At 36.8% G+C, this 26,859-nt stretch overlaps 5 protein-coding genes across 9 annotated transcripts; 2 read left to right on the forward strand and 3 right to left on the reverse strand.

Annotated features, from left to right (window-relative positions):
- Positions 1 to 381: 381 nt before the first annotated feature.
- On the forward strand, positions 382 to 3,229 carry LOC120127441 (CMP-sialic acid transporter 1-like). Its single transcript, XM_039145353.1, has 8 exons — positions 382 to 567; positions 654 to 737; positions 827 to 1,041; positions 1,167 to 1,245; positions 1,811 to 1,980; positions 2,176 to 2,362; positions 2,601 to 2,678; positions 2,912 to 3,229. Exons 1-8 carry the CDS (start codon positions 517 to 519, stop codon positions 3,056 to 3,058), a joined length of 1,011 nt encoding a protein of 336 aa, XP_039001284.1. The 5' UTR covers positions 382 to 516; the 3' UTR covers positions 3,059 to 3,229.
- Positions 3,230 to 4,279: 1,050 nt separating this feature from the next.
- On the forward strand, positions 4,280 to 5,037 carry LOC120127323. The gene has a single exon (XM_039145247.1). The coding sequence runs from the start codon at positions 4,306 to 4,308 to the stop codon at positions 5,035 to 5,037; it is 732 nt and encodes a 243-aa protein (XP_039001178.1). The 5' UTR covers positions 4,280 to 4,305.
- A 790-nt stretch (positions 5,038 to 5,827) lies between these two features.
- LOC120127440 (G-box-binding factor 3-like) lies at positions 5,828 to 10,289 on the reverse strand. 5 transcript variants are annotated; one of them, XM_039145348.1, is made up of 13 exons: positions 10,118 to 10,286; positions 9,079 to 9,192; positions 8,856 to 8,900; positions 8,657 to 8,752; positions 8,491 to 8,559; positions 8,068 to 8,103; positions 7,743 to 7,891; positions 7,565 to 7,613; positions 7,370 to 7,418; positions 6,832 to 7,034; positions 6,630 to 6,707; positions 6,379 to 6,504; positions 5,828 to 6,292 (listed from the first exon to the last, which is right to left on the reverse strand). In XM_039145348.1, exons 2-13 carry the CDS (start codon positions 9,139 to 9,141, stop codon positions 6,134 to 6,136), a joined length of 1,122 nt encoding a protein of 373 aa, XP_039001279.1. In that variant the 5' UTR covers positions 9,142 to 9,192; positions 10,118 to 10,286; the 3' UTR covers positions 5,828 to 6,133. The 5 variants fall into 5 exon arrangements, with proteins under 5 accessions (XP_039001279.1, XP_039001283.1, XP_039001280.1 ...); XM_039145352.1 differs by having other exon boundaries at positions 6,832 to 7,031; positions 10,118 to 10,285; XM_039145349.1 differs by lacking the exon at positions 8,068 to 8,103 and having other exon boundaries at positions 10,118 to 10,285.
- Positions 10,290 to 20,658: 10,369 nt separating this feature from the next.
- On the reverse strand, positions 20,659 to 21,658 carry LOC120127324. Its single transcript, XM_039145248.1, has one exon. It carries the CDS (start codon positions 21,562 to 21,564, stop codon positions 20,659 to 20,661), a length of 906 nt encoding a protein of 301 aa, XP_039001179.1. The 5' UTR covers positions 21,565 to 21,658.
- A 917-nt stretch (positions 21,659 to 22,575) lies between these two features.
- LOC120127452 (BTB/POZ domain-containing protein POB1-like) lies at positions 22,576 to 25,976 on the reverse strand. Its single transcript, XM_039145369.1, has 6 exons — positions 25,535 to 25,976; positions 24,919 to 25,044; positions 24,401 to 24,522; positions 24,186 to 24,249; positions 23,803 to 24,082; positions 22,576 to 23,469 (listed from the first exon to the last, which is right to left on the reverse strand). The coding sequence occupies exons 1-6, from the start codon at positions 25,785 to 25,787 to the stop codon at positions 22,659 to 22,661; spliced, it is 1,656 nt and encodes a 551-aa protein (XP_039001300.1). The 5' UTR covers positions 25,788 to 25,976; the 3' UTR covers positions 22,576 to 22,658.
- Between the last annotated feature and the right edge of the window lie 883 nt (positions 25,977 to 26,859).

The raw sequence follows: 26,859 nt of genomic DNA on the forward strand, positions 1-26,859 counted from the left end.
TAAAATATATCAAATGTAATTTAGTTAAATTTAAATATTGTAAAAAGAATTATAAAATTTCATGTTAAATTGAATTAAAATCAAAATTTAAAATAAGAAATTAAATTAAATTAAATCACATAATTAATTTTGTTTTCGATTTTGTTACTCAATCCTATAAGTAGATAGGTTAAACCTCTGAAAACATGAACTAAGTTCATAATTAGATAATTACAAGTAAATTAATACATTAACCACAATAATTGAATTGTTATGACACACAAAAGGGCGGAAGGGGTCATAATTGCCCAACCAAGAAAAGCAATTTTCTGGGCTTCGATTGGGTTCGGGATCCAAAACGATTCGTTTATGATAATAAGAATTAAAACAGTGTTGGGCTAGTCCGACGACGTTTTACCCTTGTGTCAACTGGAGTGCTGGGTACCTCGAACGGCCCCGTCTCTGTACTAGTCGCTCTCTTCAACTAGCTGACAGTGGTTCTGCTGCTTACACTCTCGCGGTTCGGAAGAAGTGAAAATGAAGTGGTGCTTAGTAGCTTCTCTTCTCACCGTCCTCACCAGTTCTCAGGTCAGTTTTTTCTTTTTTTAAAAAAAAAAATTACCTCAAACCCTAAAATTATGATTAGATCTGTATTTGTTCTTATGTTTTTGTAGGGGATCTTAACAACTTTATCGCAAACCAATGGCAAATATAAATACGATTACGCCACTATCCCTTTCCTTGCTGAGGTTTTTAAGGTATTTTTTTTATCATTTCCACTGAACTTTCTTAATTTAGATCTAAAAATGGAATGTTGATTTTTATATAAAGTTGTCTTTTGTTACAGCTTATAGTATCTAGTGTTTTTCTATGGAGAGAGCCTAAGAAATCGCCTCCGCCGAAAATGACAACGGATTGGAAGACCGTTCGATTGTTCCCCATTCCTTCTGTCGTTTACTTGATCCATAACAATGTCCAATTTGCAACTCTTACATACGTCGACACATCGACGTATCAGATAATGGGCAATTTGAAGATTGTCACTACTGGAATTTTGTTCAGGTGTGCTACACTCTACTCTTAATTTCTGTATTTGAATTTTGAGCTTGCTTTTTGTTAGTGCGTAACTGGATTTGTCGTCAATGTTGTTCTCATGAATTAGTAGTTGCTGTTGTTTATTGATTTAGGTTGTTTCTTAAGAAGAAGCTCTCTAATCTACAGTGGATGGCTATCGTTCTATTGGCTGTTGGAACTACCACGAGTCAGGTACTATACATTCCTAACTAAACCAATTATGTTTTTGTATTGTGATTTGTGCTACACTGATTTGTGATGAACGAAAAGTTTATGGCTGGTTAAAGCGTCACAGACAGTTATTGTACAAGAAAACTAGTTACACTTTGATGCCAGATCAATGGTTTTTTGACTGTTGAAAAATTAGTCTGTCAAAACTTGAATCCCATGAGAGAAATCAGTCAATGGTTTGCTAGATTTGGAATAAATATAGAGAAATCACATACGAAATAAGTTGGAAGAACTAGTTAATATGATAATCTTCTTTGCAACTAGTATAATGAATAAAATGCTTTGTTTCATTCCAAAAGTTATAGGAAAGGAAAGAAAAGCGGAGAGAGAGCAACAACTAGTTAGGAATGCAATATTTCTTTATAGGAAGTTGTTGTATCTTGTTAGGACCAATCACATATGCTTATGCTCTTGAAGCAGTCTTTCTCCTAGAATCCTTTAAATCTTCTTGTTTTTCTCTTGGTGCAAACTCTTTTCTGTTAACAATTCAGTGAACTATATAGTTTAAATTATCCATCTTATCAAGGTCAAAGGATGCGGAGAGGCTTCATGTGACTCCCTCTTCTCAGCACCAATTCAAGGATACATGCTAGGAATTTTGTCAGCTTGTCTTTCGGCATTGGCTGGTGTTTATACAGAGTTCCTGATGAAGAAGAACAACGACAGCTTATACTGGCAGAATATATTGTTATACACGTAGGTTCCCTCTTTGTTTTTTCAATATGTTTGCCATGTTAGTTGCAGAAAATACTTTTATGAGTACAAATTATCATTTTCTCTTACCATTTTTTTATTATATGGTCACAATCAATATATTACAAAGTCCAAGCCATTTAAAGTGATTGGTATAGTCATTGGTTGATTTATTATGATTTGATGTTGCTCTTCCAGGTTTGGTGCAATTTTCAATATGGCATGGCTGGTAATGGATGATTTTAGGGGTGGATTTGAGAAAGGACCTTGGTGGCAACGGCTGTTTAATGGGTACAGCATCATAACTTGGATGGTTGTGCTGAATCTGGGTTCTACGGGGCTGTTGGTTTCGTGGTTAATGAAATATGCTGACAATATAGTCAAGGTACCTTCTTTTTAGCTATTTTTTGATTCTGCTAGTTGTTATGTCATATGTGTAGGGTGATTGTCATTTCATGATAGATCTTGTGTTTTTTATGTTTGAACTTGGTGAATTCTCGATATATTTTATGTTGCTAATTTTTCTTAACTAAATATTTATTGAAATTTTGGATTTTGAATTCATCCTCCCTCCCCCCTCCCAAATTTCTCTGACCACTATTTGTTTTTACTTATTCTTTTAGGTATATTCCACATCGATGGCCATGCTATTGACGATGGTTCTATCCATGTTCCTCTTCAGTTTCAAGCCAACGCTTCAGGTAGGCTTCCTTGCTGTGTTATAGAACAAAATATCCAGCCATTATTTTTATGTCTAGGTGTGTTATTTTAGATTAGTGTTCCAACCTGGATGTAGGCCCTAAATTTATGTTCCGTTGGGCTTTGATTTTCATGGTCACTGAAAAACATTTAAATGTTCTCTCTCTGTTGTGCAGCCAGTTTTGTTTTGCAATTGTCTAACCTTGGATTTATTTATTTAATGGCATTCTTGCAGCTTTTCTTGGGAATCATTATTTGTATGATGTCACTACATATGTACTTTGCCCCTCCGACTGTGCTCGTGGATATGGCGCCAACAATTAGTTCAGATCCAGAGAGCCTTGTCAATGTTCCAGTTGATCGTAAAACAGATTCACGATGATCAACATCTTTGTTCTGAAGTATGTAATTCTTTTGCGATTCTCCTATAAAAGGAAAATAATTTGTTAATATTTCATTTATTACAGCAGTAGGTATTTGATAAGATATTTTTCAGCTGAACCGTATGACACGATAGGGATTAGTTGTAACAAAGGTCAATTGATCTTCTTCCATCACAAAAAATTGTTTGTTAAACATTCATTCAAATGAAAATTATTGTTTTCTTCTGATGAGGTAGCTTTCTTTCATTCTACGACGAGATATTGACGGTTAGCCGGAAGAGATCGAAAAAGAAATGGCCATGAACTGAATCACGGATTCAGTCTCAAAAGGCAGGGATAGCATGGTGAGGTCCCTGTCAGTGCCTGTCCAAAATACAACCGGAATCTCAGGCTAATATTGTTTATTGTATTTTAGCTTCTGGTAATTACGGTAGAAATCGGAGTACCAAAAGTGGTCGATTTTTTTTATGTATAATAACTTTTGTTTGTTTATACACAGTCGGTTATGTTAGCTGCAGATCTGTTAACAATTCATTTACCGGTGGCCGCCACGAGGAATAGATTCAAGAAGGTAGGTATTAAATGAATGTTTTTTTTTTGGATAAGTAGGTATTAATTATTAAATGAATGTTGTTCGATTGGTTGCATTGAAATTGAATAGCTTATGAGAAATGAGTATTATATTATTGTTATTTTCTCTTTAAGGTAATTATAAGATAGAATTAATTCAAAAACATACAATTTGATATTGAACGTTTACACTTTTGATATTTACGATATTTGAACTTAAAATCTTAAAGAATTAAGTTTAGTTTGACCACTTAACTTTTAAAATTTATAAAATAATTTATTATTATCTCTATTTTTAATAAGAGTGTTACATTTCAGAATTTAATATGATACAAGTACCAAAACAATAATTAAAGTTCTAATGATGCAAAAATGAGAAGAAGAAAAAAAAGGAAAATAGAGTGAGGTGTCGATGGAATCTGTGGAAACGACAAGGTAGCGGATAACGGCGACGAGAGCCAGAGGGAAGCTCCGGTCCCATGTGGAAGAATATGCCCTTCCACCCAACACCACACACCTTCGGACAAAAGACAAAATGAATGAAACACACTAATCCGGTAATAAAATCATCATCCATTCATGTTCATCAATTTAATGCTAGATTCTCGAAAACCAAAGCTTCATTAATTGTAAGTGTTTTTAATTCCTCTCACTCAGTTGCAAAAGAAAACAAGTAATGGCTGAAACTCCATTGAAACCGGTTCTCCAAAAGCCACCGGGATTTAGAGACCCAAACTTCCCGGCGGCACAGTCCGGGTTCAGACTGCCGCCGCGAAGGCCTTTACTGCCACCATCTTTCCATCAAAGGGAAGGGAGTAGATTTAGCCGTGCTTGTTGTTGTTCGCTCTGCATTTTCTTATCGGTTTTGATTCTCCTCGTCGTCGCCGGCTGCATGGTTTTCTACATCTTGTTCGACCCGAAATTCCCCGTCTTTCACGTCCAGTCAATTCGGTTGTCACAGTTTAACGTCACCAAAAAACCCGACGGAACCTACCTCGACGCCGTGACGAAGACGAGACTCGAAGTGAAGAACCCGATCTTAAAGATGACGTACTATTACGGCGACACCGAGTTTGACGTTAGTTTCGGAGAGGGTGGAGATGAGACTGCGGCGGGAACGACGGCGGTGACCGGTTTTACTATGGTGAAACAGAGCACGACCTGTTTGAAAGTGGAGACAAAGGCGAGTAACATGCTGGTGGCTGACGATGTCGGGAACAGGCTCCAGACGGGGCACAGAATCAAGATGTTGCCGGTGAACGTGGAGGCTCGGACGAAAATTGGGCTGGGTGTGGCGGGTTTGAAGATTGGAAAGATGGCGGTGGCTGTTAAGTGCGACGGAATCACCGTGAAACATCTTGATGGTGGAGACATGCCAAGATGCGTCATCAACATGTTAAAATGGTAAATAAGACAACATTAATCATTTCAAAAGTTTTAATCCAACTGAAAATATATGTTTTAATTCTGATTTCAGTCCCCTTATTATTTATTAAAACGTAAAGCTTAACATAAAATTTAGTTATTTTTAAAAATGTTATTAATATATTTAAATTGATAATATTATTCGTCATATTTTTTTCGTTCAATAATAAAGTAAATGTGATATGAAATTTATTTATTTTTTATTAAGGAAAACTAAACTACACGCCTAGCCTCCACTGTGAACGCCTAACTTCCACGGTTCCACCATTCACAGTATTCAATAACGGGAGATCACCATGTAGTGTAGCTATAAATTTATATATTAGCTGAATGTTTAAGATTATTTAAGAAAATACACAAAATCATGTTAATAGTTACATTTAATTATATTATTATAGAAGTAGAGGTATGAATGAAATTAGTTAAATTAAAGTAAGGAAGTTTTAGCATAATAGAAGGATTAAAATCAAAATTGAACTTTAGTAAATATGAAAATGCTATTTTATTTTATAATTGATGGATTGTACGGCTTTGATTGCAGGCTTAATATCCATTGATACATCATCAAACACTAATTGGATAACGTGTTGTATCTACTTTGGATGGCGGCTATTTTTCTTTTTATTATATGTAATTATTTAGTTACAATAATTATTTCATTACAAAGTACCATTTATTCATTCGTGCCAAAAAATGTAAATGGAGGTCCAACAATACATCATTTTTTTCTTCTCCTTTCACACATCAGACAGTCATTAAAATTCTTCATAAATCATAATCACCAGAGATTTACATATTTGACGGTTTCCAAGACCCTTCCCTAATCGAAAATCTAATTTCTCGGTAATATACACTACATTTTCTTCTAAGCTTTCTCACCACTCTGATTTCTAAATAAAAAAATACAAACATCAGTTCTGCCAAAAGAACAACCGTCCAAAGCATAGTTTCAATCCTAACAAACACTAATTCCTCCCTCTGCTATAGCTGTTAGCAGTAGTTTTGGGGTTATGAATTACATGCCAAAGCCACGCGGTTCCTCAAATTTAATCTAAAAAATAACTTGGGATCCTTGTTCATCAAGCTGCCACGGCATCGGCTCTTGGACTCGGATCCAAGAGTTGCCGTAGCTTGGCACCGGAGTTCGACTTTTTCACGTACATTTCACCATCTTTGTCCTCTTTCTTATTCATGTTAATCTCCTCTGCGTATCCTCGTTCAGCGGTTTTCAATCCCACCTGTATTGCAAAAGGCTTCACAATTCATTACAATAAAGATTGGCGTTGACAGGAAAATGAAGTACAAAAAGGGTAAACGTCCGTACCACTAATGTAGCATTTTCTAGCCTTAGTTTCTCGGATTTTTCGGTTAGTTGAATTATTTCAGATCTAATTGTTGCATTCTCTGCGGTCAAGGATTCAACTTTACGGGCCAGCTCTTCTGTCTCGGCCTATAAAAGAATGGAGTGCGTTAGTTTCAGATCATTCCACTGTCATAGTTCATATATGGTAAAGAGGCTCAATGAAAGCATTGTATATTTTTAAGCAGATAAAAAACAAGATATATTTCTTATACCTGCTTCCTCAACCTTGATCTTCTAGCTGATTCTCTATTAGACTGTTTCCTTCTATCCCGTTTCAGCTCCCGCTCATTCTAGTTAAACAAACCGTCACCGAAAAGAAGAAAACAATTCAAATTATAGGAAAGCTAAAAAGCAAAGCTTCGAAAGGAAGGATATAAAGAACAGATATACTGGAGGTCCATTCAGACACATTACCTGCATCCAGACTTCGGATGGCATTATGCCAGGTACGCTCATAGGACTGGACTTAGCATTCATGGTGTAAGGGTTCCTAAGCTCCAAAGCTGTGGTCATGCCAGGAGAAAGCACAGGTCCAACCGGTATAGGAGAAATGGTTGCAGTCACCTCCTGCATAACATCTGGTTTAGACCTTGCTTCATTATTCCCTTCTCCACCTGCTAACACAGCGGCCATAATCAATATGCCTAAACCTCTAGAAATGAAAGCCAGACCAAGTATGTCTCGATTCAATAATTTAAATCTCATTCTTTTCATTTTCCTAACACAAGTTGCGCCTTCAGAAACCAAAAGAAAAACTAATGCAAATCGAGGTCAATGCTCATGAGTCTAAGTACCCACATACAATTTCCCAGAAGTGAGTCTTCATATCTCTAATGGGATTTCCTATTAATATGTAAAAAATGATAATGTTTCTAAATTTGGTTAAAACTTTGTGCTTCAGGTAAACTCTATTAGACATCAACAATAAATTTGGTAAAGAATGGGATCATACCAATGGTTGGTGTTCCCTCCCTGCTTCGTTTCTGTCTTGTTTGATCTGCCTGACAGATGATATGCAATGACAAAAATAAACTTCAGCATTTGGACCCTTATAATTGTTTTAATGCATTATTCAAATAAAATAGCTTCTAAAAGAAACAAAAAGGTTTTTGGAAAAGAGGTTATACAGATAGAAATGAGATCTCACCCCAGTTGTATTCCCATCACTATCATCGGTGGAACATTCAATCTGCACACTGTCCACATGACAATAAAAATTAGTAACTATGTATCAACTGGGACAAGTTCACTTGGTCATGCAGTCCCCTACAAATAAGTTGCTAACTCCTACATAATACTAGTTTGTCCAGAAATGATTAACAAACCTCTGGGACGGTTGGGGTTCAGCCCCACCTTCAGCTTTCTCATCAGAACTGTTTCCTATCGACATTGCTAGGCCATTAAATCCTTTCAGCTTCTTCATTAAACCTTGGTTTGTATTTCCTGAGGACCTTATAGGTGTTTCCACAGGGGCCTGCATTACAATGCTATGGTTATATTCGTCACCAGATTAAAGCTTAAAGCAAAGGTCGACAACTTGCAAGCTAACTCATTGAAGCAGTGAATATGCATGTACATCAACAATAATTAAGGATAAAAATAACAACAGTTTAAAAGGATTAATTCAACAAGAGCCTCCTTAGTCCTTACTTCAGATGATGATGGAACACCTTGGCCATGCAATCCCTGGATTTCAGGAGCAAATGGACAACAAATGCATTAGGGTATAACATGATAAATTTGGCAGGGGATGGAATGATGCTATTTTCATTTTATTTAGCACTCCATGGATATCCTGTGAAGGGGGTGGAATGATGCAATTTTCTTTTTCTTTTTAATTGTGTTTTTAGTTATACTGGAAAGATAAGGAACCCATGCGTATTACCAGTATAACTAGAAAATATACATAAGGAAGTAAGAAAGACAAGAATTATACAAAAGTATGTGCACTGTATATTGACAAGAGTAATAATCTATGTATTCAAATCTAAAATGCAAAACAAGGTGTCCTAGAAATTTTTATTTTTAAAAAAATAATAATCTAATTAACAGATACTAGCGAAACAAACTTACCATAGGAATTGTAGGATGCACATAAACTCCCCCATGAGGGTAGATTGTTGCATAAGGTGGCATAATTGGCTGAAGTGTCAAATTAGTATATTCACTAATTATTTATAAAGAAGTTCAACGAAAACTTGAATGAAGTTATTAAATGCATTGGAGCTATGTGCAATACCTGTGTTGGCCCCCACATATAGGGGGGAGGAGCATGACCAGATGCCACAGCTGAATTATAATATGGTGGCATGGCAACTCGAGGACCATAATATGCCTAAATATGTAACAGAGAACCATAAAATCCCCATTAGAAATTCCTCAAAAACAGAAGCAGCAACGTGGACGTGGTAACAAGGCACATGCATAAAGAAGATAACCTGCATAGCTGCCCAACCGGGATAGACATGAATATTGCTCTGATCCTGTGGAGAGAAAAGGATTGACCAATACTCAGATATGAGTTTTAAAAATTAATCTCCACATGTAAATACCAAGCAAATTCTACAACGACTACCATCAAGATTCAAAATCTTTCTAGAATAAAAGGCTAAAACTTTTTCCAAGATTCAACGTATATACAGACATAATCTAGTAACTTACCGGTGGCGACGGTGAAGATGATTTGTCAGATTTAGATGACTTCCCTTCATCGCCGTTTCCCATGGTCAAGTACCAAAGCTGAAACTTCAAGAACTTTATTTACCTCTCTCTCTGCTGCAGTCAAAAAGAGAAACATGAAGTTGTGCTTGACAGCAAATTTCTTGATGACAATAGGAATGGCTGAGGAAAACATCATTCAAGCAAATTGTCTCTGAATTGCAATTAGATATGAATCATTTTGATTTAAAGCTAAAGTTTCTATAAGATTCTATGGAGCGAGAAGATATTATCACTCATTCTACTTTCGTATTAATTTTTACGAAAAACAGAGACAGATGCATTCCATGACCATCATCTTCCTCTAGAAACAAACGCGAGTTTCAGACTACCAGAAAACATACAAATGAAAATATGAGGGTATAACCGTCTTTCTAGCAGTCTATCACTCACACAGAGGACGAAGACAAATTACCAAAACCATGACACCGATTTAATCTGTTAGCTGAAGGACAAAAATACCCTTGAGTCCGCGGTTAAAGATTTCTGCATTTTTTCCCCTACGAACTAGGTTTTTCGTAGATGAATCCAAGACAATTTTGAAAAGAATATAATATTCCCATAACCGCTAATTCCGTTTTCGTCCTCTAATGTAATCCGGTGCCAACGTTTGTAGTCAGAGCTTGTCACCAATTTACGAGATCTATGAACAGATGAACGCTTAAAATTACTAAAAATAAAAAGGAACAGGATTTCTTAATAAAAAAAATTCTATAAATCTCATTTATGATTCGAAAATGTTATGCACGCCGAAGGATTTTACTTTCACAACAATTGAAAAAATTGATCGTTATAGCTTCAAATCGAATTCATTTTCCTACATTACGTCACCAAATCAAAACATCCAGAACTAAATTTAACTCTAATCCTGCACGTTCATCAGCCTTCTTAAATACCAAAAACGCAATAATCCATTCACTCATCAATAACAGGGGAAAAAGCTTTAAAAAAAACAGCACCTGTAACTTCAATATCAACGTACCTTAAAAATATGAAAAATCCGAAAATTTTCCTTTCCTTAGAAGCGAAAGAATAATTCACACTTCACAGCATAAAGTAGCAAAAAGGACTGCATTTTCTTTACTCAAAAACCGAACAAAAGTAAATGAGTTTTTTTTCCCTTCAAAATTCGCAGATTATAACAGAGGAAAATGGAAAATCATGGCTGGATGAAGAAGAAAAGGGAATGAAGTGTCATGGCAACAACCACGTCACCAAACACGTGTCGTAAAACGGAGCCATGTACGTAAATACACCGTAGATACGGGGGGACAAGGTTGATTGTTGAGTTGGCCCCTTCGATATTCGCGTTGGCCAATTTATAAATTCCGATGTCATCGATACTACACGTGTTCGTCGGCAACTCGAGCTACGAGTATCCGGTAGGAGTCCAACCTATTCCACCCGTCATGTGGGCTGACGTGGTCGTGTCTCGTTTAATTTAGTAATAGAAGAATTTTGTATATTTCAATTGTGTGAGAATTTAAATACAATGAATAGATCCTTTGGAATCCACCACTGGCCACGCTGGACCACCTTAAATTTTACTTTATCTTTAAATTTTAAAAGAAATTTATGAATTAAATTAACCAGATTAGAATAATTTAATCAAATCACATTATCTTAAATCTTTGACCGTCCATCTTACATACAGAAGCAAATGAAGTGTATACCAGGTCATTCATGATAGCGCCACGTGTAAACTTAGAATTTCCTATCCGATCACGATCAAATAAAAATGGAAACTTTAATAAATTTCAACAACCAACCAAACCCCCTCTGACGTAAAGGGGATCGACGGTCGTAAATCGAAAGCACAGAAATGAACCACGTCGCTTGGAAAAAGAGCAGAGTAACTCAGCCAACGACAACGAGGCCTGCTTACCAAAAATAAAGCGTCTAAAATTTCAGACGACAAGGTGACGCGTCGTCCAACAACTTGGTTTTACCAAGCAACCCTGGGCGGGTCCTAGTTGACGTAGACCACTAGGAGCCTTTTCACATCCAATCTCATTTACAAATAAAGAAATTGCAGAAAGTGTAAATTTTAAAAACTTTTGTTTCGTGGATGTCCGGATTTGGGGGTTTTTAATAACTGACACCGTTTGATTATAATTTTATTTTTCTGACACCGTTTGATCAATATTTCTAGAACTAGCACATTTTCTGCTGAGTTGGCAAAGGCGCGTCCCCGGGGGCGCGCTTTACCCGAGTTGGATGCCACGTGTGAAAGGCGCGTCCCCGGGGACGCGCCTTTGCCAACTCAGCAGACACGTATTTTATTATATAATAATAGTTTATTTTATTATTATTATAAATTAATAATATATTATGTAAAATGTTTCGATTATAATGTAAGAATTATCAAGTTTCGAGTAATTTTGATTTTGATTATCGATCTATTAATTTTATCAGTTAATTATTTAAATGTTATCAATCAATATAGTCATCTCATATCAATATTTAACGAAAATATTGATGCATAAGTTAATAAATTAGTATAATTACATATTTAATCTTCAAGACTTACATATTTTATAAAATTAGTCTTATTGAAAATTTAATTTAATAAATTTAATCCTCTAATCAGAACATGAAATGTGTCATCGTATACATAAATTTTTTAATAACTTTTAATTTGTTTAATTTAATATTTTTCTCTACTTAGAAGGTGGAATTATTATTATATTTTAAAAAAAAATTATAACTAATAATATTAAATATTATATTAAATAAATATATTAAATATATTTATGTATTTAAAAGTTAAAAAAAATTATTTAGGTGTACATACATTGACAAATTATATAAATGCAATAACATTAAATTATTAGAAATAAAAACATTCTTTTAAAAACTTTAATTACATAAGAGTTAACGGTTATATGATGATAACAGAGCTTGACATTTTTTTCTATTGTGCCCGATGTTTCTACAATGCCCACATCGTTTTTGTTCTGTTGACTTCTCCCGAATATCCATATCACAATGTATTCTAGTAGATTTTGGACGACCTGAGTCCCTCAATAGCAATAGATCTGGTACAATTGTAAGCCAAGTTTGAATCTCATTTGGGTCTCTTTCGTTTCCTATGGGCGGAAACTCAAATTCATATACCTTGAAAACTTGTGAAAGTTGGTATACGGGATCAACATAATTTTTGTAGTCCAAATGCGAATGTGAGCAAACAGCAATGACATGAGAGCATGGATATTTGAGTGCTTGAAAGAAACCACAATCGCACCACCTCTCTTGCAGATTAACTCTGAAAGAGTTAGCTTCAATCCCTTGCAGCGGACATGGCATTTCGGTTACACGAAACAATTCACGGGTGCGAGAAAAATTTGTAACTAACATCCCATTTGATGTAGCCACTTTTTTCTGTAAATCGGCTACTAGTCTTGGGTGGTAAATATGTCCGTTTTGCATCCAAGTAAGAGCTTGTCCACCGAGTTTTGCAAAGAGTTGACCCAAACGAAAATAAGTCGTTTTGACCAACGCCGTGACTGGTAAATGACGCGCCCCCTTTAAGGTTGAATTTATTGCTTCAGCCAAGTTTGTTGTCATATGACCATAGCGATACCCCCCGTCATATGCATTTGTCCACATTTATTTGCTGATGTCCATAATGTACTCGCACCCCTTCTTATTTTTGTCAAACAGCTCTTGTAGCATCGACTCAAACCTTTGAGGTAAGAGTTCGTAACCTAAGCCATTAGGAATATGTAATAGTTAATATGAAGTATAAATAAGTAATAAGAAATTGATAGAAAAATTGGGAAAAAGTAACATACCCATCCGCACGACTAACTGACGTTCATCGTTCTTCTTGTATTTTCCGTAATAGTTTGCAGCAATATGACGGACACAATAACGATGTTGAACATGTGGAGGTCTATACATTGTACCCAAAGAGTCCATTGCTGCTTTTATCCCAGCTCCTCGGTCTGAAATAATGCATAGTCGTTCCCTGGTGACAACATGTAAACGTAAATTTTTAAGGAAAAAAGCCCAAGACTCAGTGTCTTCTCCTTGAACGAGGGCAAACGCAACAGGAAGAATATTGCGGTTTCCATCTTGGACCACAGCCAATAATAAAACTTGCTTGTATTTCCCATACAAGAAAGTACCATCAATTTGGACAATTGGTTTACAGTACTTGACTGCATTAATACACTGAGGGTAAGTCCAAAAGACTCGGTAAAATTGGCAGCGATCGCGAACCATTCGATCATTCACGTAATGATGTTGAGTTTCGAACTCAACAATTGTCCCGGGATTAAGTCTTTGCACAACATGAAACCAACTGGGCAGCTCGTTGTAAGAGGAATCCCATTCGCCATGAAGTTTGCAAATGGCATTCTGTTTTGCCAACCACGCTTTTTTATATGAGACAGTGTACCCATATTGTGACTGTATAGCAGAAATCAACACTGCAACAGCTATATGAGAGCTTTGCTTCACAATGGGCATGATTGCTTGACAAATAATGTTGGAGTCCAAGTTGGGATGATCCTGGTTTATACCTGTTGCACAACATGTATGAGGACCGTTGTATCTGGTTAGTTCCCATAAGTTGTTCTTCCTCTTCCTCTTTGATACACGGACCATCCATTGACATCCGTTGTGACGTTGGACGCAGTAGCAGACATATTTCTCCGTGTTAGATCGATCAACTCGGGACTGAACTGAGTTACGAATATTGTAACTCTTTATTGCCATCATTGCTTCCTCCTTCGATGCGAACTCCATTCCAATATGTAAATTACCGTCATTGACTGATGATTGAAGTCCATAGTTGCCAACATCAGGAAGATCTGGAAATTCAGGCTCATACATTGCATCATAATCAGCCTCATACATATGTGCAGGAAGTTCGGCTGGTGTTGTATTTATCGGAACGTCATCCTCGTCATCATCAGAATGTACGTTAAACTGTGGTGAGTCAGGTTCAACGAATAATCCCGTTTCAGCACCATCTGCACCTGGCTCCCGAAGAGGTTCTTCTGGTGGAGATGAGGGTTCCTCCGATAATCCAATGTTGAGGTCAAATAAGTTCCCTCTTGCGTGTCCTCCCCTTGAACTTGAGGCCATTGTATCATGTGGGATGTGAATAGACTGTCGTCTCGTTGGCATTTCCATATGTAAGTCGAAAACATTGGCAGATGAATGTCTGCCCCTTGAAGTAGAAGAGATGTTGCCATATGGATTATTGGTGAAGCCACGTGGTTTGAGATCATAAGCAGTTGCAGATGAATGCCTTCCTATTGAACTTGATGGCATGGTATATGGTGTTGGATCCGCCATTAATGATGTGAAATCATTACAGATAAGTTGTGTCGGGCTATCAACTTGATCAGTTTGATATGCAATGCCAAAGTGAGAGGAATATGAGAGATCACGAGTTACACGAACCTCAATAAAAGTGGCATACATTTCAATAAGAGATTGTGAACTCCCCATATGAGCATCAACCATCATAGAAACATCATCATCGTTTGAAAGCTGAAATGATGTATACGTGAGCGGAAAAAGTTCAGTAGGAAATCTGTATTGAAGTGAAGATAGTCTTCTCTGGCCTGCTACACGAATCTTTAACGAAATTTTTGTGATTAACTCCTCAATTGTGATGTTTCTCTTCAAGGTTAAGGGGATATAATGATCTGACTCAAAAATAACCCCCTCTTCAGCTTCCTTAATTTCTCCATCATACAAAACAACAGCAGAAAGACGACTCATTTTCAGAGAATTTGAGAATTTAGAGTTTGGGAATTTGAGAATTTGAAAGATTGTGAACTGAAGTTTGTTTTGAAAGTTTATAATACGTTGCATATAATAGTGTCTATAATCGGTTCACTATTCACATGAAGGCGCGTTCCCGGGGGCGCGCCTTCCATTATTTTGTCAGAGAATATTATCATTGCCCTATTATGTCATTCATGTCCCTCGGGGACACTAGATATATTAGTACCTATTATTTCACTATTCACATGAAGGCGCGTTCCCGGGGGCGCGCCTTCCATTATTTCGTCAGAGAATATTATCATTGCCCTATTATGTCACTCATGTCCCTCGGGACACTAGATATATCAGTACCTATTATTTCACTATTCACATGAAGGCGCGTTCCCGGGGGCGCGCCTTCCATTATTTCGTCAGAGAATATTATCATTGCCCTATTATGTCACTCATGTCCCTCGGGGACACTAGATATATCAGTACCTATTATTTCACTATTCACATGAAGGCGCGTTCCCGGGGGCGCGCCTTCTATTATTTCGTCAGAGAATATTATCATTGCCCTATTATGTCACTCATGTCCCTCGGGGACACTAGATATATCAGTACCTATTATTTCACTATTCACATGAAGGCGCGTTCCCGGGGGCGCGCCTTCCATTATTTCGTCAGAGAATATTATCATTGCCCTATTATGTCACTCATGTCCATCGGGGACACTAGATATATCAATACCTATTATTTCACTATTCACATGAAGGCGCGTTCCCGGGGGCGCGCCTTCCATTATTTCGTCAGAGAATATTATCATTGCCCTATTATGTCACTCATGTCCCTCGGGGAAACTAGATATATCAGTACCTATTATTTCACTATTCACATGAAGGCGCGTTCCCGGGGGCGCGCCTTCCATTATTTCGTCAGAGAATATTATCATTGCCCTATTATGTCACTCATGTCCCTCGGGGAATAACTTAAATTTAACTTCTTTTGAAAGTTCAACAAGTTAAGAATAACTTAAATTAAAACGTTATGTGAAGTTTGAATAAATTAGATAAAATGTTATGGATAAATTGAATAAATGTGAAGTGATAAGTTGATTGTGACATTGAAATTGTATGGAATGAGCATTGAAATGTGACATTGAATAAATTGCCAATTCACCCCCCCTCTTGGTTGATTACGTCGATCGATGAACTCAACATAAGTTGATTTTAATGTATACGTTTTAATATATATGTTAATGATAAAATCATATGTATGGATAAATTTAATTTCAATTTAAGTATTGTGAACTATAATTGGAATATAACTTTTAATTTCGAATACAATTGGAATATTAAGTTGAAATTTAATGTTAAATTTCGAATACTATAATTTATATTTTAAATTTAAATTTGAATAATATTATTTTTATTTTTATTTTAAATTTCGAATAATATAATTTGTATTTTAAAAACATTTATCAAACATTTAATGTTAAATGTGAATAAAAAATAACATTAAAAAATATGTATGTAACAACCATGAAACATTTAAATAACATAACCAAATTACATAAAATTCTGAAATTTAATTATTTAAATAACATTAAATATAACTGGATCACCGATGTCGTCTTCTCGAATGAGTTCCACATGGCGGTGGTTGCCTATTTCGTGGAGGATTTCTTCGTGGAACTTGTTCTTCAGTCTCCTCATCTTCACTATCATCATCAGCAGCATTTTCTTCATTTGGTGTAGATGACGCTGAAGGGGCTGAAGGGCCTGTATAAAATAACGACCCTGGAGGAGTGCTAGTAACAATCCCACCGCTCCCCGGGAACTGTGGAAACTGTGGAAACATTGGCATCGATGTATGTGATCCAGATGAAGATTGAGGTGTCTGCGGAGAAGCACCACCAGCCAAATAAGATGCATATGAAGCATATGCTGGATCATTAAACATAGTCGTATATGCACCTCCATATGGTATAAAACCCTGCGGGCTAGGCATGTAACCTGGCGGGCTAGGCATGTAACCTGGCGGGCTAGGAATGTAACCCTGCGGGCTCGGAATGTAACCCTGCGGAGATGGCATATAAACTGGTGGGCTTGGCATATGAAGTGGAGGGCTGGGCATGTACCCCTGCGGCATCGACGAATAAGGATGTTGTGGTGGGACTGATGCAGAACCGGTAGCGCCTTCTCTCCGTCCACGCGTCGGGGGACGATGATATTGAGACGGTTGACGTCTTTCTCGGCGCCTAGGAATGTTAACCCCTCGTGCTTCCGCCGAAAGTAGAAACGGCTTCACATTTTCATTAAACCAGTCCATATAGTTATCCGTAACCATATGACCAGTTTCAGCGTAATATTGTCGATGGGCCAACAGTGTATATCGGTTCTCCCAAAGCGCAATCCAATCTTTGTGTCTCACCACCCAGTTAACATCTTTCTTTCCCCGTCTATCTATGTTATGCACGTCGTCTAAATTTCTAGGAGCTCCAGGAATATATTGCGTACAACCATACTGACGGAGCACGCGATCAACTGGATGCCACTCAATAATAGCATAACATATAAGAGGTATAACCGATATCCATACCTCTAATGACTCACTAAGGTGGGGTGGGATGCAAGCTTTCACTTCATCGCTCGCATAAGGTATCCACTGAAACTGAAATATAAATATACAATTCAAATAAATAAAATATTCTAATTATATCTAATATTTTAAATTAAAATATTAATAATTAAACAAATTTAAAAACATATCTCAGACCCAGCTTTCGTATCAATAAGTAAACGAATTTCCTCTAACCAGTAGGTATACTTTTATGGTCCTTTCTTTTCATCGACCACCTATGAAATATAATATAAACTAAATATCACCCTATTTAATTGAAAATATTTAAATCAAAATTTAGTTCGAAAATTACCTCAACAATAAGGGGAATACGTATGGTTCATTCACGATCGGGCATAAGAAAGGCATGCGGAACCACGCCCATGATTGTAGAAGCAGAAGACATCCACCGATAGCAGTTTTCTTATAATTCGTCGCCCGACACATTTCTCTAAAGAGAAATGCCAAAACTGCAGCACCCCAACTATATCTTCCAAATTCATCAAAATCGATCAGATGCCGCAACCACATACAATGCACCTGGTTGCGAGATTTGTCGGGCATCAATATTCCTCCAATTATTCGTAGAATATATGCCCGAGCACATGCCTTTGCTTGATCCTCTAAAGCATTTTCATTTAAAACCTCAAAATTAGCTTTCAACCAAGATAAAGCTATTCTACCTCCATTAAACTCTGGCGGAGCAGCTCCAAGATAATCAATGCACATTGATTGCCAATCACCATCCGCCATGCCACACATCATATTTCCGTCGACGGGAAGCCCCAGATGTATAGAGACATCCTCCAATGTAATTGTTGCCTCTCCACATGGAAGGTGAAAAGTGTGTGTCTCGGGCCTCCACCTCTCAATCAGTGCAGAAATTAGGACAGGTTCGAGTTTGCAACCGCCTATAATTGTTGCAATATACCCGAACCCAGCAGAAGCCAAATATGGCAAAATACGTTCCGGTGTCGGTATACGTGGATTTTTAATAAAAGTTTCTAAAATACGATCAGCATCCTAAATAATATATATTATAAAAAGTAAAAATTAATATAAATTCATAATAACTTTAAAATAAATTTAAATATTAACATTAATTATAAAAAAATATTACCATATCGCTAAAATGTCTGGAGATATGATCAATATCCAATCGCAACAGCATTTCGTTTTCCATTATAACTGTAGACAAAACAATATAATTAGCAAAAAAATTAATAATTCTAAATAAATAAAATTATATAAATATTATTTTAATAAAAAATAATATTTACATAAATATATTAATATAAAAAATAATAACTATTTAAAAAATACTAACATAAAAATAAATTTCTTACCACTAATAACAAATTTAAAACTCAAATAGTTGGAGAATTTGAGTTATATAAGAGAGGAGAAGATGATTTTGGTGTGAAGAATGAGTGAGGGTTGAGGGAGTTTATATAGGGGAGGAGGAGGGGTAGTTAGGAAAAACGGATGGGGGCATTTATGACATTTAATGGAAGGCGCGTCCCCGGGATGCGCCTTCCACACGTGTCTGCTGATATGGCAAAGGCGCGTCCCCGGGGACGCGCCTTTCACACGTGGCATCCAACTCAGCGAAAACACGGGTAAAGCGCGTCCCCGGGGACGCGCCTTTGCTAACTCAACAGAAAGGGTGCTAGTTTTGGAAATATTGATCGAACGGTGTTAGAAAAGTAAAATTAAAAACAAACGATGTCAGTTATGTAATTTAGCCCCGAATTTGGCCTTGCTGCTTTGTTGAAAATGAATAGAATTTTAATGAATAAACATTTCTTCATTTATTAAACTGTATATATTATTATGAAATATGGGCTAATCCAATGTGGTCCGACCTTTAGACTCCTTCCTATTTTAGACAGTCGATGATACCAAGCTAGGCCCAAATTAATTAGCTGCCCAACTTTTATGTTCTTTTAGACTCATCAAATGCCTAGCCGCAGTCCCTCTCAATTCCTTGATAGTTCTGTCCCTACACGTAATTGATATTATGTTTTAGGGTTTTCTGGATTTTTCGTTGTTTTTCAATTATGTTGATGGTAAAATGTGATTTGTGATCGATATGAGTAATTTCATCACTTTTGATTCGGGTTCAAAATCACAATTGATTGTTTTGTGAAGAAGATGGAGAATGGTGAACATAAAAAGATGATCCATAAGAAAAGAGAATTCCTTTTTAAATCTTGCATGATGACTTATATATTGGCTTTAGTACTAGTGTCAAGTTTAAGGTCATTATGACTATACGAAACCAGACTAGAGTCTTCTGAGAACTCTAAAGTTCTCTTAGCAACTTCTACGAAACCAGAAGCTTAGACATTGTTGATGCTGAAGGAGTGGTTGTGGAGATGCAGCCTAGTACGACATGCGGAGAAAAAAATCTGAAGGAGGTATAATAGATTATATTCAGATCATTAATCTTAGTCTGAAAATTTTCGAACTCTTCTGTTGTTCTCGAGCTCTCTCAAATACTGTTTTATAAGATTCTCTGTCTGTGTTTGGCCACGTCATTTGGAATGAAAGAAAAGGGAACTTCCATTGCTGCTTCTAGGAATGTTCTATTGAAAAATAGCAAATATCCTTCAACCAACTTCTCGTATATGACATGGTTTGTGTCGGTATAGTAGCTGTTCCAGCCTAGATTTCGACCGTGAATTAACGATCATTATCTTCTGACAAGCCAGTGGCCCAATCATGAAACATGTAAAGAATAATCATTGATTAAATGGGGCCTAATCCAGCATATTAATGTCATATTAGTTTTCGACATTGGACCTGTTTATTGCCTTCATTTGCAATAAAGATAGGAATCCTAGCATTTGAATAGTATAATGATTAGTGCCAACAAAGCTGCCCAATATTTAAAAGATGCTTGTCTGTTTCTTTACTAACATTAAGATACTAATGATTGGAGCCAAAAACATCATACTAACTACAATAATGTAATACATCAAAGTTACTGGCCATGAGGCCAGACTCGTCCTACCGATATCTCGCCTCGAACAAACAATAAGATTTCGAATTTCAGCTTTATAAATGAGAAAAACAATAATAAAAAGTTTATTACATCAGATAAAATTCCTGACGGAAAAGTTTTTACTTCTACGACAAACCTAAAATCAAAAGAAATGCAAAGAATGTGCGGGGTCAGGGAACATAATCATGCTCAATTGCCGCCTGTGTTCTGATCATTGATGCAAAAGGCATTTTATGACCTCCCCTAACCCAAAACGTATCCAATGCCACTGATGAATCGGATTCCTCCTCCATATCTTTGATCTTCCTCTCTCTCCACCATTTCAACGTCACCACTCCCACTGAAACCAACACCGCTAGCCCAACAACTCCGATGGCGAACCCTATCACCCACCATTTCCAAACCCTACCTTTCTCTTCCGGCTTCGGCTTCGGCGTCGGTATCGCGACGCAAAAATGCCCTGCCTTTTCGGTCACGCAAACATTTCTCTTTGTCATGTTCTTAAACTCGACAGACCCGTTCTTTCCGAATCCGACACATTTAAGTCCTGTAACATTTTTCTCCTTCGTCTCTAAATATGGAAACCGGATCGAAATTGGCTTCCCGGTGACGATCAATGTCAAATTTCGATCCGTTAACGTCGTTAAATCAGTGTTGTCGTACAGCTTGAAGCCGACAACGGGAGAGACAAACGAATAACCGGGGACCTGATAATATTCCGAAGACCAATTTCCCAGGTTATCGTAGACTATAGCTAATCTTTTCACGTAAGGCAATGTTCTAACACTAGGTGGGATTTTAACATATTTAGAATCGACTCCTCTGCCCCATAAACTCCCGCTACGTAGTCTATTAACAGAAACCTCCATGCCGGAGAAATTAGAAGGAAGTGAAACTCGGCGTAATATACCTGTACGACGATGATCATTCAATGTCTGATTCGCGTAATATCGAAACAAAGCGTCTAAAGCCTTCGGATCATAGCTACGCGAGCCGCCACCATCACCGCAAACGATTAATGATAACAACGAAGAGAAAACCATGAAGATGATGAACCGACTTGGATCAGACCCCATCAAGACTGCTCCATCAAGCTTCGATGTTCAAGCTTTCCCAAAAAGCAAATCGAGACCATCAACGGAGAGCTTGCGAAAGAGTGGGAGATGTAATTAAAACAGAAACAATAGAAGAAAGGGTGTCTCGAGTTCCATTAAAATAGAAATATTATATGAATGTATTGTGATGAAAAAGGAAAGAAAGAAAGACAGCGGTGGCAACGAGGAGGGTGAATGAATTGAAAGGAAGAAGAGCTCCGTAGGGTAAGAGGACGAAAATGTGTACTTACACACACCTCCATCCAAATTTAGGCTTTGGTTATTTTTAGGCAAATGGACTTTGGAACTACATCTTCCTCACCATTTAATTTTTTTTTGAATAATTTAACTTTTTATAATAATTAAAAATGTAAAACCAAAACTACAATACACATATTAAATCTATAATTTTCGTACAGTATTGGTATTAGTAAAAGAATTTTTGACCCAAACTTTAATAAAAAAAAGTTGGTATAAAAACAATTTGCAAATATAACATATATTGAAAAGAGGTTCGGTTTTACTAGGTTTGGGAGGGTGGACGGCTGCTATTTTTGCAAAGCATTGCGAATGAAAGGGCGACAAGTGGCAACGGCATTTACTAGGTCAACGTTCGAAAATATCAAAAAAAGTTTTGTTGGTCCCACAAGTCAACTGGCTTCTGTCATTCACAACGCATTGTTAAAGCGGTGCACCGGCGTTCCACTTGAATTTTATTTACTTATTTATTATCTATAATACCAGCAAATAACATCCATACAATAAGAATTAGTTAAAAAAATGTTAAATCGGACTTGATATACATTAAACTTAAGTTCGCATAATTTAGAGTTGACCCAACTTGTGTACCTGTATATAATACTTGCATGGAATCTTGAACGAGGATTTTCAATTTCGGATAACTAAAAACTATTATTTAAGGCTTTGTATCACATTTTGATTTAAAGAAATTTGATGTTTAAAAACAAAAGATCTTAACCCATTGTTCTACTTGGTACATATCGAATTTTGCTCGGGTCAAAGTGAACCACAACGGGTTAGTGCATCTAAAGTAAATGGATCGAAGCTGCATATGGTTAGTGCCTGATTGTTAACTCGGCCCTAAGATGGAGAACACCATTTATGAAGTAAAGGCCGTCTTCATCCATGAACGATGTCCAAGGTATGGCGAACAGATTCCGATAGCCAACAGCCTTGCCACCTGTGAATGTGTAGTTTCCCTTGTATTTGCTAACGAACTCCGATGCTGGCTTACACCTGGCTGCAAATTCGTAATCTACTGAAAAACTAATTGAACCCTTTTCCTGCATTCCCAAAAACAACCCGAAGCAGTGGATTGAGCTATGCTGGTCCATGTTACAATGAGCTGACAGGAAGAAACCTTGTCCGCCCAGGTGGAATGCCTGCGAATAAACTCGTCCGGATGGGAACAAATGTGCACATTCCTCCCTCTTCAAGTCCAGGTACACAACACACTGTCGGTGGGGAAGTTCAAACTCCACCACTTTAACAGGTCGATATTTGTAAGCTCGCTCAATAAAGTGACGGTTCATGGTGGCAGACTCAGCAGCCAAGCTTCGTTGTCTATGTGGGGCTTCAGCCTTGAAAAAGAGGGCCTCAAGCACAAGCTTTGATGAACATTCATGATCAAAATCATTACATGTTAATACCTTCTTAAGCTTCCTGCAAGTCATATAAGGGAAGCGAATAAAGCGTGCAAGGAGTGAACCAAGAACCTCCCTTCGCTCTTCCAGTTCTGGATACTGAGCCCTGGCCCACTTCAAAACGAAGTCATACACAGCATCTTCAGAAGCAATTTGCAGATCATCACTGGACAAAATTGCCTCAATCCCAGCTAGCGGCAAAGCCATTACCTCTTCTTGGAACCTGGTAAAAAGTGTGGCAAAATCATATATAAGCCCTCTAAATATGCAGAATTGTCATTTTGACAACAAAGAGAGAGATAAGTAAATTCACTGTTCAGACTGTTATGTTGCCATTAAACTTTTTTATATTTTACTTTTGAAAAGAACATTAAAGCTTATTGTCCATTGTTGAAGATGGCCAATTTCAAAATATAAGATCAGAATAGCTCAAAAAAGAACTGCTAGGACTATGTAAAGATCTTATTGAAGTCTTAAGGTTTTTGTCCTACATGCAAGGCTATAATAAACTACCAACTCATGTAAAAAAAATGAAGCGTGAAGAACAGGAGCTTACTTGGTAATGTCCTTGTAACGCGAAGCAAGATACTGTTTAGCAGCATCAGTCAAAGGCTGGACAGCTTCGCCCATTAAAACACTCGATGGAAGATCCAAATAGAGCAGAGCTGACTCTGGTGTCATAGGCAAATTGCGCAATAGCCGGCTGCAATATCTCATGCAAGAGGCAACTTCAAATTTATCAGCAGCCATCAGCACATCAAGCAAGGCAGGAGCTCTGGTGGAAGATAAGGTGTTGCTATACATAAAATTCAAAAGTTCCATGAAGGCAGCTTCCTCTGTACATCGAAGTAACGTAAAAATTGTCATTTCAAATTTTCCAGTGAAACATATTTGAATGATTAACATAACCAAGAACAAAAAAATGAAGACTATGTATACCAAAGGCGCCAATTCTTAAGGTTACATGCCGTTGCTCCGACTCTCTCATCCCATTTGAGAAAAGCTACAGTTAGTGAATAAACAATTAAACGTATAAGCAATTACCTATAAAGCGAAGGCTCACAAATATTCTTAAAAGCTATATTTACATTATAGAAACACTATATTTTTCCACTCTCATTTAAAAATCTATTACTATTAATTACAAATCTTACCTTGTAGAAGAATGGGCTTTTAGCAGCTAAAATGGGAGAGCTGATATGCAAAGTTTTAACTCTCAAAACCGTAGAACAATCCATGTTCCAAATTGATTCATAACTATTTGCATCCTCGTCACCTACAAAAGTTCAAGATCAAAATGCTGACTCCACATTTGAAACAACAAGAGCGAGGGATATGCAATCATGGCACAAGGAGTACAATTCAAAGAGATCAGCTAAAATCATCTGTTAATTATACTATTTAAGGGGGAAAAAAAAGAAAAAAACAAAATCCTCTGTTAATCATACTACTTTGGAATAGAGAAAATTACTTCACGTTTAGTAATACAAATTCTGCATGTCCATAAGTTTCTAAAGTTGTGTTTTGAGTCATTGTAATTCAGTAAAAATTACAAGTACTAGCAAGGTTTTTGGTAACCATGTTCAAGTGAAAGTTCCCAGAGTTTTAAGCATAAAAACAAATATAAGCAGTAAATGAATCATATTGTATGTTTTCAGAACAAGATCAAAACCTGATTGTGTTTCTTCAACCATTGCCACTGCCTCCTCATCCTGATTTTCACAGCCCACAAAATCATTCATATCAGGCTGATTGTCCTTTAAAACCTGCTCCTCGGGACATAAACTAAGATCCAAAGCTACAAAAAAGAAGAAAGAAAGATAAATGATAAAAGGGTTAAAAACTAGTCTACATCATAAAACAGACTTCCTCCATGTCCAAGACATATAGCCGCAAAGATTAACCATAAATATGCATGGAACACTGAATCAGGATAAAAACAAGAGACACAAAAGATCATGAACCAGGTGATTGAAACCCAACCCTTTGAATTCCCTGTCCCAGCCAGAAAAGCTATCTTCGGCACAATTCTTTTTATTCACAAAATTTTCAAAGTAGAAATTTCTTGATAAATGTTTCCTCCAAACTTCCAATTTCCCATAACTAGTAGAGCCCTAACTTTATTTTTTACTCCCTCTCTCAACTTAAGTTCACCAAGAATCGCTTAGGCCCGAAGTAAGATGCAATTTATTTTCCTTTTTTGAATGTTGTCTCATTTTCTCAGCTAACTAAACTCTAGCAACGAGGAACATTTAGAAAGAAAGAAGCAAGGGGAAACATAAGCAAACCATTTTCCTTCTTGAAATCCTCCCGGCGCCTCTTGCGATGGCTAGCCCAATCGGCGATGCTGGTGCAACCCTCACCGTCGGGAGCGCAGTCTGAGGGTGGACCCATAATCTCAATCTTCAGAAGTCGGTCAGAGAAATTACTATCATTGAAAGCGAATCCAAAATCATCGCCGGAGACGGAGGCACCACGCATGTAATCGGAGTCCATCTCATTTATCGGGTCGAACAGATCCGAATTCAATTGATCTATCATTACAAACCCTGAACCTAAACCCTTTATTTTCTGCTCCCCTTTTATCTTTAAAAAGAAGTAACTGAAAATACAAGATACTCGAACACGTAGCTGAACAAAAGGAAACCCTAGAGAATGAAGAGCTGGCGCAGCCTAAATGAAGGTAGGAGATTGAAAATTTATTAAGTTGCTGCAACTGGTAAATTACCAAGAATCCAATATACAAACGAATTAGCTTTGCAGGCTTTTTGAACTAAATTTTGTTTGGATTATTTTGTTTCTTTTTTTATTTATTATTTTTAGACTTGATATAAAAACAAGTGTTAAAATTATATAATTGTCTCCTATTAAATGTCTAAATTATTTTTCGATTAATTAATGTATATAATATTATAAATATATTATTTTAAGTTTTTTCATAAAATACTCAAAATTTATATATATAAAAAAAACCTATGCAGCCCCAAGCACCGACGAACAATTCAGTTTCCCACCGACTACGTCTTCGTCGGCACAAACAAGTCACACAACCCTAAAGTGAACGAGCGTTTTCTTTGTCTAAATCGAAGACATTGCACCTGTAATGGAAATGTTTTCACCGCCACAGACGAAACTTTGAAGACCCTCGATCCGGTGTCACTTCAACTACTATCAATACGTGGCTGGTTCCTTTGAAAGTTTTTGGTGCTACGACTATCACCAGTAAGTTGCGTTAGATAAACATTGAGATGAAAATCAGTTGTCTGCACTGCTGCCGAGTCATCGGAATTATCCACCAAGAAAATTTGTGCAATTTCTGTGGAGAGGAAGATCCTTGGAGTGGGGGCGGGGGGTGTATATGATCGGCATTAGAGACAATAATGTGTGACAGCGACGATAGTCGGAAATGATATGGAGATTTCAGAATTAGGGATTAAAGAGGTTTAAGGTGTTTTTAGAATTTTAGAAATATTTGGGGTTTTTGAAAAACGAGAATAATTTTAAGTTTTTCTTAAATAAAACTTTTAAAATTTTATAAATATGTTAAGTGTTGCATTTTGAATGATTGCCGAATTTTTTTAATAACAATTATGATGTAGAATTTTAAATAAAA

The sequence above is a fragment of the Hibiscus syriacus genome, unplaced genomic scaffold (genome assembly GCF_006381635.1).
Source record: "Hibiscus syriacus cultivar Baekdansim isolate YM2019G1 unplaced genomic scaffold, ASM638163v2 tig00110467_pilon, whole genome shotgun sequence".
Lineage (NCBI taxonomy): Eukaryota > Viridiplantae > Streptophyta > Magnoliopsida > Malvales > Malvaceae > Hibiscus > Hibiscus syriacus.